The sequence below is a fragment of the Pecten maximus genome, chromosome 17, assembly GCF_902652985.1.
Source record: "Pecten maximus chromosome 17, xPecMax1.1, whole genome shotgun sequence".
NCBI lineage: Eukaryota > Metazoa > Mollusca > Bivalvia > Pectinida > Pectinidae > Pecten > Pecten maximus.
The window spans coordinates 15,833,078-15,846,619 of NC_047031.1; the positions used below are offsets into that span (position 1 = coordinate 15,833,078).

The 13,542-nt window shown below is 37.2% G+C and overlaps 1 protein-coding gene across 1 annotated transcript; it reads left to right on the plus strand.

Moving 5' to 3' along the window:
- Positions 1-2,787: 2,787 nt before the first annotated feature.
- LOC117315501 lies at positions 2,788-11,858 on the plus strand. Its single transcript, XM_033869712.1, has 4 exons — positions 2,788-3,097; positions 4,471-5,341; positions 5,919-5,940; positions 9,377-11,858. The coding sequence occupies exons 1-4, from the start codon at positions 2,820-2,822 to the stop codon at positions 9,697-9,699; spliced, it is 1,494 nt and encodes a 497-aa protein (XP_033725603.1). The 5' UTR covers positions 2,788-2,819; the 3' UTR covers positions 9,700-11,858.
- The last annotated feature ends 1,684 nt before the right edge of the window (positions 11,859-13,542 follow it).

Below are 13,542 nucleotides of genomic sequence, written 5' to 3' on the forward strand. Positions count from 1 at the left end.
GACACACCACATCTTCCTGAGTCCTGACGCCGTATACATCATTGTTTTCAACGCAGATGCCTGCCTAAAAGATAAAAGCAACCTTGGTATTTACACTATTAATCAAATCAATCACAATGGATTTTGAAACTTTCTATTGGTCCTTAATTACTGTATTGATGTACTGTTAAACACTACAGAAATAATTGGTAAATGAATATAAAATAGTTGCTAAATAATTTTTTTTAATAATGCTGGTTTTTCTTTAAACTTTTCCGTCTGATGTAACGTTTAGGGTTTAGTTTATATGAAAGTTCACGTGTAGTTGTTTTTAACCCGCTATCATCCAGATGGGCTAATCAAATCGCCCTCCGTCCGTGGTTTGTCCGTCCGACCCTCCTTAATAGCAAATAAATCTTGATATAGCTATTTCTCAAAAAGCACTAAAGGGATCTTTTTCATATTTAATATGAAAGTTTCCCTTGGTCTGTAGACTGCACATTGCATTTTTGGGATTTTGACGATTGAAGTTTTAATCGCTATTTTCAGAAAGCACTAAAGGGATCTCTCTCAAATTTCATAGATCTCTCAAATTTCATAGGTTCCCCTAGGCGACCATCTTGGAATTTGACAACTGAAGATCCGCGGTGGCCGTTTGGGTTGGGTTGGTTAATTTTGTTTAACGTCCTGCCATTTAAGGACGGCCTCCCGTGCGTGCAACATGCATGCGTGTGGTGAGTGCGTATGTGTGTGTTGGGAGGGCTGCGGTATGTTCGTGTTAAGTCTCCTTGTGATAGACCGGAACGTTTGCCAATTTATAGTGCTACCTCATTAAAGCATACTGCCGTAGACACCAAGCAGCACACCCCACTCGGTCACATTATACTGACAACGGGCGAAGCAGTCGTTCCACTCCAAATATGCTGAGCGTTAGGCAGGAGTAGCAATTACAATTTTTAAAGACTCCGGTATGTCTCGGTCAGGGGACAAAATCCTAAGCCTTCCTCACTGGGACGAACGCTCAACTAAAGGCCAAAAGTGAGGCGTTGTCAAGGGAGACATTAGGAAGAAGAAAGCTGTTAAGAAAGAAGAGAAAATATTAGATCCCAAATGTATTCGCCTCTTACGATCATGCAATAGGGGCAGCAGGTACAATTCGTATGCCGTACCTGTAGGGCAGCCGCCATGGCCGAGTGGTTAAGGTGTCCCGACACTTTAACACTAGCCCTCTACCACTGGGTTGCGAGTTCGAAACCTACGTGGGGCAGTTGCCAGGTACTGTAGGTCGTAGGCCGGTGGTTTTTCTCCGGGTACTCCGGCTTTCCTCCACCACCAAAACCTGGCACGTCCTTAAATGACCCTGGCTGTTAATAAGACGTAAACTAAAATCAAACAAACCAATTGAAGATTTCTTTTTCTCCTTTATGGTATTACAAAATGTTATTAAACGTGTTTTGACTGATACGGACCATTCAATGGTGGGCCCCAGGATTTTCACTATTAATTTGGATTATTTTTAAATTTATCTTAGAAAAACTATACACCTGGCAAGAAGTGATCAGAACCTATTCCACGAAGTCCACGGAAAAGGGAACATCAAACAAGACGCCGCCAATCATACTTGTAGGATCCCATCTTGACAAGCTAGGGAAAACAGTATGTAGCATAATAATGTGTATTTGTTAACGTTCACGGGACTGTTTTTGAAGAATCTCATATTAACCATATTACTTACAGAATATAATATAAAATAACTAGCATTGCTCGAAATCACCTAGAAGTACTCACCCTGCATGTTGTGCCGGGGACCTGGTAAAGAATAGTAAGATGAAAGTTTAGACGGTCAGCTAAAGTAATGAAAACTGCCGATATTAACAGTTCCAATCCCAGCTGTGAAGAGAGCATGGCGATCAGAAAGAAAGAACGCGGGAAAAGAAATATGTCCAAAGCATTACACGCGAAGTGTTCGTGGTCAGTCAGTCTTGTCAACAGAACAACATGATTGACATCCCGAGAACAATGTACGGAGCGCGGAATAATATAACCGTGAAGTGAAGTAAACGGTGTGCTTCATAAATAAATCATGACACAAGTTTTAACGCACATTCCAGGGAGCACTGTAGACGGCGCGAAGAAAACCTTCCATAAAAAAACCTGTATTTGTTTAAAAGCACGTGATAAAAATTATCAAACATAGAAAACAAGGATAAATCAGCCCTCGTGTACGAGTTTGACTGGCCAGCACACGGCAAGCCCCGTGCTGACTGGCCAAACTCCTACATTAAGATTGAGATATCCCTGTCCACGGAACATACCCATGATTCTATTAATCCCGTGTTGTTTTACAGGAGTGCTTCAATTCGAATCAGTTATTTGTTACCTGTGCAGAACGGGTAAATAATATGCCTGCTGTATCTCATTGCATGTCGTAATAGGTTACTAATTGACGGGATCGTTTCTCATTTGTCTTCTGTTAGGGGGACATTGAAAACCACAAGACCCGCTGAATCACTCTGCATCATGATCGTAGACAGCCATTTACGTGGGCTTTCTGAAGAATCGGGGAATTTGCCTCCGTGACTTTTATCAAGGGTGAACAGAACAGACCAAAATATATACTTAAACCCCACTGCACCACTTGAAATCCGAGATTACCTTGATATCCGTCCTCATATGACCCTTTCTGTTACTAGGACGTTAAATCCCTTAAACAAACTTGTAACGTTATGTATGAACTGTTCTTTAAAATTTCAAACACTCGTGCTTTGAATGCTAAAGTTAGTTTCCTTGCTATTCAGACAGAAGAAATAGAGGAGAGCAAAGCCAAACTGTTTGACGTAATGGAACACATTTCTAGCGACAGTCAACTGTACTTCGTAGACAACACGAGCAATGATGACCCTGCTGTACACCGAATCAGAGATGAAATAGTGAAATTAGCACCATTTCAAAAAAATTGGAACAAGCCGATACCAGCAACGTGGATGAGCCTCGATATGGATCTACGAATGCTGAAACAACAGAAACGATACATTATACAATTTTCTGAAGTCATGGATATTGATAAAAGGAACGAAGTTTCCATTGGTGACTCAGAGGAAATAAAATTCTGTTTGAGGTAAGATTTACTGAATGGAGACGGCCATTGACATTACGAGGTATGTATAGCTTTATTTTTAGGTATAGACAAAGACCCTGGGGAAGGTTCATGGTCGACATCAAGATCTTATGGAGAAATATAATATTTCATTGTGTGATAAGAAGTCAGACGTCCTTTTATGTTTTTGATCATTTGCATGATGGTTGTCTGAATCACAAAGCGATTACACTTACTGAAACTCCTTGTTCTATTCTCCTTTTACTTTTTCAATAGTTTCCGTTTCTCTGTCGATTATGAGTATAACTTATGATTCCGTTGAATGGTCAATCAGATTCTTATCTTGCACGGTTTATGATGCAATAATCCAATTATTGAAGGTGTTTTGGTTACGATAGTAACACTCATCTTTAATATACGCATCCGTGTTTCAATTCAAAGGTATTAACCTTTGGACTGGTTATTTTAAATGATAAAATCATACGAGAATACTGAATTCTCGAATTTTATGCAGTCAGCATGTATTTGATAAAATAAATCAAGTTACCTTTATACCAACCCCTTTCACATTATTATCTTATCATACAAATAATTAAATGGAATAAAAAGAAAGGCAGCATTAACCTTTGGAATAGAATGTTTTAATTAACTTGGATATTGAGAAGGCAGCCCAGGTAGGGCGTAAGAATTGTAGCTGCTGTCCCCATTGCATGATCGTAAGAGGCGATTAAATTTGGGATCTTATATTTTCTCTTCTTTCTTACAAACTTTCTTCTTCCTAATGACTCCCTTGACAATGCCTCATTTTTGGCCTTTAGTTGAGCGTTCGACCCTGTGAGGAAGGCTTTCGGTTGTCCCCTGGCCGAGACACACCAGGGTCTTTAAAATGGTAGTTGCTACTCCTGCTTAGCGCTCAGCATATTTGGAGTGGGACAACTGGTTCGCCCGGTAGTATAATGTGACCGGGTGGGGTGTGCTGCTGGGTGTCTTTGGCAGTATGATTCAGTGAGATAGCACTATAAATCGGCAAAAGTCCCGGCCTACCACAAGGAGACTTCACACAAACATACCGCAGCCTCCCAAAACACACATACGCACTCGCCACAAACATGCATGTCGCACGCACGGTAGGTCGTCGTTAAATGAACTTAGCTGTTAATAGGACGCTAAACAAAATAAATCTGATACTGATTTTGATATTTCTTTCGACCTTTGAACTTTTTGCATTGCCTCCAAGTCAAACACTGATGAATACTTTTCGTTTAATTCATTTTTGGTCAACTGTATCTACCACAATTAATGGCGAATTGATATAAATCAAATTCCATGTGATATTTTTGCACCAACGTAAAAATCTAATATATTAAACGTTTTATTGTGTTTGCTTATAACAGGTACATGCACCTGACAGGCAGCATTTTGTTTTTTGAAAACGAAACGGATAGTGTAGATACCCAGGAGCCTCTAATCGTCACACATCCTCAATGGATAGTTGATGCATTTCGTTGTATTATCAAAGCAATGCGATTTATTGACACACATGAAGATGATAGTACACATCTACATATCAGGCAGTTTCTAAAATCAGGCATTCTGACTGTCGGATTACTGGAAAGACTTATGGAAAAATATCAGGACAACCAAGATGTTCTTATCCAAATAATGCAGCGCCTGCATCTGCTGGTCGTCGTCACAGAGAAGACGGATGAACATAAGTGGATAGTTCCAGCGCTACTTCCCCCAGGAGATGCTCCACTCTTCGTCATATCCCGTCGTCATGCGGTGACATCGAAAACCTTGTGCTTCGTGTTCAAATCGAAACTTCTCCCCGCCATTTATGACAAACTTTTAGCGTTATGCCTTTCATCAGTCCTTAGAATTGAAAAGGATGGGAAAGGAAATGCTATCATGAAAAGAGGATCTGCATGCTTTATAGTAAACCGGGCTTGTGATCTTCTTCTTAGTTGTACTGGAGCCGTTGTGAGCTGCACCCTTATCAATAAGAACGGGGACAGAGACTTCAAATGGAAATGCTCATTTGTACGATCATTATTGTGTGACTTTATAAAAGAGATTTCCACGCAGTTTCATCACGGGAACCTCGTATATGAACTGTGTTTACATTGTAAACACGAAATTTGCAGCGACTCCTGTCCAATTCCGATTTCGGACATCAGAACGGAAACGCGAGTGCGTTGTTGTGAGACCTCTTCTGACGATCTACATTGGCTCGATAAGTCGGAGGCAGAACCTTGGATGGAAAAGGTCAGAAACGTATAGTAAAAGTTTTCTTATTAAACTGTCTGATTTCATTACGCCGACGTTTCATTAAACACACTTAAGTTGTATACAGTGAAAAATTTAGCGCATTAGTTAATTTAAAAGGTTAGCGCAATGACGGATAGGCAATCAAACCTTATTTGTGATGAATATATAGCAAAATGCTTTCAGAAAATAAATACTAATCTAAGGAAGCAAATATTGGACGTTTAAGACATTTAAATGAATTGCTATAAGTGATTATGTGAACAAAGGTAAATTTTTAAACCATGCGGGGGGAAACAGAAGGATGAAGGCAAGTTTGGTTCAGTTTATTATTGGTAAAAGATCATTTAAGGACGGTCTTCCATGCGTGATGTGCTTTTTAGTTATATAATCCTTAAAGAACCGAAAAACAGCGAAATATTTGTCAATTTACCAGTATCTGATAATTATAACTGATACGATAAGCCTCGTATTATATATGAATCACATAAGATTCGTATTTCAGGGAGGACACTATTCATGTATGTTACATCTTCGCCATGCATTTTACTAGCAAATATGAATATTGTGTTTACAGAGAAACAGGGAACTGGGCAATGGTAAGTTTTGTTACTTTTGCTTTTGACTGGCCAAGGGGAAACCTCTAAGGCAGCTATGTTGTCTTTGTGTTTAATTTGCGTAAACTAAAAACATATAATTCTGCTGTTGCCACAAATGGCATCAAAAACAGGTATTTAATGGTATGGTTTTCAATGATATATACTGTAATAACCTTAGCTGTTTATATGGCATTCATTAAACCTAAACCAATGAATGAAATGTCGATTGGTACCATCAGGCCCCGGCTACATCAGCGTTCCTTTTCAACATTTTCAAGAAGAAAGCATTATTGGATTTGTTACAGGTGTGGGTTTATAAATTAACAAAAACCACTTCGTTGTTCATGATGCCTTTATTGTCCGTTAATAAAACCCTACAATTGCAAGAAATACTTATCATACACACATACATATTAAACTACAGACATGACAATCAAGGGACATAACTCTTACATGTAACATATTTGAAACGATAACAAAGCGATGGCACGAACGAAATATAATTTGATGATGATAAAATAGACGACGCACGGAAGCGAGATATTGCATCGAGCAATACAAGTAGCGAACCAAAACGGACCCCCCCCCCCCCCCCCCCCCCCCTCTTGATTCTAGATATGCAGTGGATCCCGATAGCAATGAATGGATTATCAAAACAATGAACAAATGTAATACAAAATGGTTAAGTCGCTGTCTCTAAATCGTAGTCATTTGTGTTAGGCAGCTTCCCTTTTAGTTGGGTGTCATTCGGTACGGATATTGTACCAACGGAAAAAAATCAACGAATAAACGCAAGTTTTCTTATCATTCCACTTACCTTTATTACGAATATATTCATCCCAAACACAAAATTTAAAAATCATCTTGGAACATTTGTCTCATGTCAGTAAACTGGTGAGATTTCGTGTAAACACACCGACAAACGTAAACTACATAGAATCTAGGCCTAGAACTCTATATTGCTCAACACTCCAGCTCGGTTTCCGAAATATTTGTTGAAATGCACGATGTCTTGTATGAATAAATCTCAGAATGAACATTTAACATCACAATATCTAGTAATAGCATACCTACGAAATCCAGGTAAGGACCGATAATTGAATCTGACAATGATTAGTCTAATATTCAGCGGTGACGTTCGACTTCGCGATGACGGTGTCGTCTTCGAATATATTTTGTCCCGTAGTGATTTGGTTCACGGAATTTAGTTGCTATGTTGGGAGAATTTGAACTTGACATGCTTACATTTGTCAGTAAAGAAGTTATGGGATAAACAAGTTCCCCTACTCGTGACGATTGTTTATTATTTTTATCCAACTCTCGTTAGTTAATTTTCTAATTCTGAAAAGACACTCGCTAAAGCTCGTGTCTTTTCAAAATTAGAAAATTAACTAACTCGAGTTGGATAAAAATGATAAACAATCTCCACTCGTTGGGGAACCTCTATATATCAAACTAGTTATTCACCCTATAGATACAATAGACGTAAAGTAATCACCAGCTGTAGTCAATGAATAATCTGGACTAATATATATACAAATAAAAAGATAATTTACAAAATATATTGTATTATGTTATTTACCAATTTCAATTAAACATACTCATAACTTCTGACAAAGCACCAGATAATGCTTTCCACCCAGATATTTTCAAGATACTTATTAAAACACAATATTACATGTTTTTTAATAATACAACATTAATACATACTTAACAAAATAGTATCAAATGCAAGTAAAACCTCACCAGATTTTCAATGTAATTTAAGCTCTGACTTCTAATATGTAGCATCAGCTAGAGTGCCAGAGGAGAAGTGATTTGAAATACTAAGACGATTAAAAACATCCAATACAGGTAAAAACTGCCCGATGAAATCATCCATGTCAGGTCACATGTCATATTAAGGTTGATCACTCCAAACAAATACCAAAAATACATTAAACAAGAAATATCTTTAAAAAAGATAAACGGCATAGTTTTAATGCTGGTGGTTATAATGTAAAACTATACTGGTGAAATATCTACATTTTAATTAATAAATATGTAGTTTCAACACGGATAACAAAATTATATCAGTTTGAATCATTTTTGGTGATAATAGGACTGCAAATGTGTCATTTGAATAGATGCATCCACTTATTCAACTTGCATTCAATTTAAAAGGGACATCATGGTAACAACGTTGCAATTTTCACTGAATGTACGCGTTTTGTTCCTTTCCAGTTATGTTTCTACATGTGCTGTCCCAATGTTCACAGTCAATCCCTATGTCCAGCTTGACCAATCGATTTAGTTGGGAATCCCCCTCTTAATTTAGAGCAGAGACATACTAAAGTATATAGGTCTCAGTTTAGAGCGAAAATTATTTTTAAATGATTACGTGACTGTTTTGAAATCGTGGCAACACAAACAGACGATAGTTTACAAGGCGATATCTACATTGTATATTCCGTCTGGGTTAGTTGGATAACGATATTATACAGTGGTTTAAATGTTAAATAACACGTTCTGTATATATTACGGCACACATATTTATGTGTAAATAAGTGTAAACACTGTTCATACAGTATAGTGACAGTAGCGATGTACTGGTACAGACTGTGTAAATATTACCGAGCTTGTGGAACTATTACAGAGTTTGTGTAAATATTACAGAGATTGTCATGACCTACTATCAAACAATCAAGCAGAATACGAGCGGCGTCCGCATTACTGCTGTTTTTATGTTTGAACTGTTACAGTCTATTGTACTGCTTCCCAAGTTTAATTTTAGGATTTGGTTTGACCAATTTCCCTATTATTCTCTTCATTGCGGAAGCTGTTATCGTTTCCAACCGCAGTCGATTCACAATGGAAGCCATTTTTTGTTTCCATGTGTTTTAGTTTGTTGTGCGCATGCGTTTATCGTATATGTCACAAAATTTGCATAGAGTGATAACCTTTTAATAATTGATAATGGATGTTTTTATGTACATACATCATCAAATTCGAATGGTTATTGTTCAGAAGGTTATTTTTTTAAAAGATATACCCAATAATATGATAGAAAATACAAAATAGATATTGGTTTACCGTGAGGTCCCTTTAACTTTGTTTCGTTTCAAACTGAATATCTGCATTTTGCATTGACCGCTACATTGACCAAACACGTACTTCATTTTGACAGAAACGCCACCTGTCACGTCATATCCGGGGCCAAAACAAAATTAGACGGCTATGCCGAAAAACACACTCCATGAAATATAACATATACTGATTTTACACACAATATAACCCTGTCACAGATTGAACGGGAAATGTTAATGAACATGTATTATCGCTGTAATCTCTCAGTGCTTTTCTTGCTTAAAGTATCACGCTTAATTATAATCTTAATTAAAGAGTAAATATGTTAATGTCTGATTATGGAGGAAACAACGTTGTTTTCTGTTTCCAGATTACAAGCTTCTTGTTGAAATCCTCGATTCACAACCCACTGAAAGGATGATGGCGTTATTAAGCCGGCGTCACATTGGTAGCCAGTATAAGCTTTTCTTCTCTTTTCTCGGATTAAAGCCGGCTACCATAAGCTCCCACACAACTCCGAACACTGAGCTACCGACTATCATTTTTCATCTCTTTGTGATCTGGAGAAATAAAAAGGACAAAGAGGCAACTGTCAGAGAAATTCTTAACGCTATGAAATTTGTGGAGCTTGATTTCATGGATGCTGCGGCTGAGCTTGATAAAGAATTTATGAGATCATCAAATTCGACATAAACCACACGCCATTATGTTATTGTGTGCAAAACAAGACTGTTTTAGAGGACTACCGGGGGGAAAATTACGTATGTGTTTCTTTTTGAACCATTTAATGTCTGTGATTTCAGATATTTTACCTTTAACATTTTGTTTGAGTTTGATGTGTTTTCTGTCAGTGCGTGTCATTTCAATATGTTTGGCTTTAAATAACTCAAAATGTCGTAGGGCGAAATGACAAAGTACAGATCAAGGGGTTGACAGATCGATAACTTGAAACGTTCTGTTTTTCATTGATTGATAAAAATACATATATGTAAGAACATTCAACAGTTGATGTACAATGGTACTACAATATGATTATCTATATCGATTTTAAATTTGAGAATCTGCCGGGAAAGGAAATACAATTCCGATCACATATCTGAGCCCACATTCATGAAACCATTATCATGCTCAAATACATACACATTTATGTTCCAATACTTTTTAGTGGTAAATGATCAATGTGATTAATGAATTCATGTCTCAATGATTTGAAGACATTTCGGGAAATTCCCAGTAAGATGTTTACTTTTGACTGTTAAACTACTATTTCCTGATATCAGCGCGACTTTCATTTGTAGCCCTCAATAGTTTTAGTTATCAATGTTAACTTATAATAGAACCTTTTTAGCATATGTAATATCAGATATCAAACTCTTGATAGTGATACCACACCCGCTCCCCCCTCATTTCCGAATTTTGCCGCTTCTGCTTATTTAAAGCCTCTTTACTGTTTTTTGTTTATTGCAAAACTTTACAGAAAGCTGTACTTCATTATCCCTTAATGTAATAAACATCTCAAATTAGAACGTAACGAATCCCTGCGCGCGCCAAATTACATCCCCGGATAATCAACAGAAAAAAGCAGGATTTGTTTATTACGGACACACTTCACTCAATGTCGTGGTTGATGTCGTGGTTTTGCCCTTTCTTTTCATTCACAGCAGTAACAACCAGAAAGACTGATATACTTTGGAATTCTGCTGTCATTTTTCAAAACAAATCAGTTTGGGTAAACGTATATAATATTTTCTGCGGCTCCTTTACACATCGAGGTGGTGCATCGCATTCGAGTTTCATTGTAATCAGCGGATAGTTTTCCGTTTTAAATTGCAATTTAAAAACTCTGGTATTTATTTTATGCAATATATCATCATTATGGTAGATTTGTTTAGATGTTAATAGGACGTTAAACAAATCAAACCAAACCAATCTGTCATGGCAACATTTTAGTTTTTTTTTTACTTTTGTCATAATTTATGTTTTGAAAACCTAGAGAATCTTTAGTAAAAGCAAACGAATTGTTGGTATTGTCTTACTGAAAATTGATTAAGATTGATTTACAAAGAGCCATTACAATTTCTCGATAGCGGATATGGATTTGCTTATTATTTTTACACATGCTGTCTTCGTATAAAAACGATATTTACTTGCGTAGAGATTTTGGAGGATTTGGTTTGGTTTGTTTTTGTTTACCGTCCTATTAACAGCCAGGCTCATTTAAGGACGTGCCAGATTTTTTGAGGTGGAGGAAGGCAGGAGTACCCGGAGAAAAAACACCGGCCTACGGTCAGTACCTAGCAACTGCCCCACGTAGGTTTCGTGCTCGCAACCCAGTGGTGGAGGGCTAGTGTTAAAGTGTCGGTACACCTTAACCACTCGGCCACCGCGGCCCCGAGTGATTTGGAGGAATTTACAGCAAATGTGGATGTTTTGTATATCTTACGGGGGAACGCAGGATAAAAACTCAATTATGTGCCGAGAACTGATCGGGACTGAAAGGGATGATATCAGATTTGTTTAATATATCTTCAAATATAATATATTAACAGGTATTTACAGCTGTATTATTTAATATGTTAGATTAAAAAATATATGTTCAACAGATGAAGATGCTCTATTCAACGGCTCCTTTATATATTTGCTCTCCCTCTATAGCAATGTTCTGTTCTTAGGTTTGTGCGAATTATTAAGATGCTTCATTGATAGCGCTGCGTTGTTTACATGTGTTTTATACGGAAATATATGTACAATATAGATATGCTCCATGTGTGCATATGTACTACATTTATAGATATTCCATTTGTATAATAATAAAATGGTAGTAAAGACTGCACTTAACCTATTATAGCAAACTATTTCCTTCTTAGACTTTTTATTTTCATATGAGGAAAGACTAACTTCATCGATAATCTAATCTGCCACCAAATACCTTGAACGTTTCTGACTTTCATTTAAAACTATTATTCTTTTTTATGAGATAATACGAAACGTATTGACCGTTAATATTTTTTTTCGTAGTATCACCATTCTGATATTAGAGTTCGACAGATGAAGGAAATATCAGGGATAAGGGTGTGGTGTACTGTTCAAAGTAAACTTGAAAACAATATTATTTACAACACTGGCGAAACGTTAACGAAACTCCAGTAGTCAGGCAGGTGACCCCATACCTTTCTTAGTCCGATCGGGTAAACCGAACCCTGGCCGCCTAGGTGAAAGGCAAGTAAGTTACCACAGTGACAACCGACAGCCCTTGTTTAAAGTCCTATCAACGACTGAGTTCTAGGTTGATTAGTTCAGTAAAGTATTGTTTAGAATCATAGCATCTACAATATTCATTTATGAAATGATTTCTATTTTTCGAGCAAAAAACCCTTACATTGAATATATACCATCAATAATGCATTACAGTAATTTACCAGATATTGATTATAGTTGCCGGATGGAAGAAACACGAAGCTGATTGGTCATGCATCGATGATATCACAGAAGCCAAAGCACAAACCTATAATTGTCAGCTAGATCAGTGCTCGTCATAAAGAATAGCCATCTACATAAAGCTTACATTGTTAAGAAACAAAGAAATATCTGCTAAGACCTTCATGATACGATACGGTGTTTGCCGATTATTTTTTTACACGGGACAACGTCTCAGTTGATCTATTGCGATTACCTTTGTCCGGCGCCGGTGTCGTGCGTCGTAAACAATTTACATTTCAACTTCTTCTCAATTACCAACAGGCCCAGATACCTGATATTGGGTATGTAGCATGCTTGGATGAAGGGCTCCAAGTTTTTTTTAAAATGGATGACCTTGACTTTCGTTCAAGATCACAGGGTCAAATATGTTTAAATCTTTAAACAACTTCTTAGTAACCAACAGGCCCAGAGACCCCAAAAGGGCTACACAATTTGTTCAAATGGATGACCATGACCTTCATTCAATGTAAAAGGGTTCAAATATGCTTTAACTTTAAACAAATTCTTGATAACCAAAATGCCTAGAGACCCAATATTAGGTCTGTAGTGTGCTTGGATAAAAGGTTTACCAAGTTTGTTGAAATGGATGACCTTGACAATTGTTTAATATTACAGGGGTAAAATATACAAAAATGTTTAAAAGACTTCTTTTTGATAACAAAAAGGCCCAGAGACCCAACATTAGGTCTGTAGTATGCTCTGATAAAGGGTTTACTGCGTTTGTTCAAATGGATGACCTTGTCCTTTATTGGAGGTCAAAGGGTTCAAATATGCTAAAATCTTTAAACGATTTCAGGCCTTGGCCTTCATTCAAGATATATCAAAACTCAGGTGACCGTTAAGGCCCATGGGCCTGTTTTAAATGAAAGATTCCAAGGTAGTCCGGATAATCTGGTTAATCCTTTACTAAAATGGACATGTGTATTACGAAAGTTTGTTTGGTTAAAGACATAAGCTGCATTGTTCTGTGTCGTTAATGTCAAATTTAGTTAAACAGGCAATCGGATAGACATACGATAACACAGAGATTTGTCAAACAACGAAACTAAAAAAAGT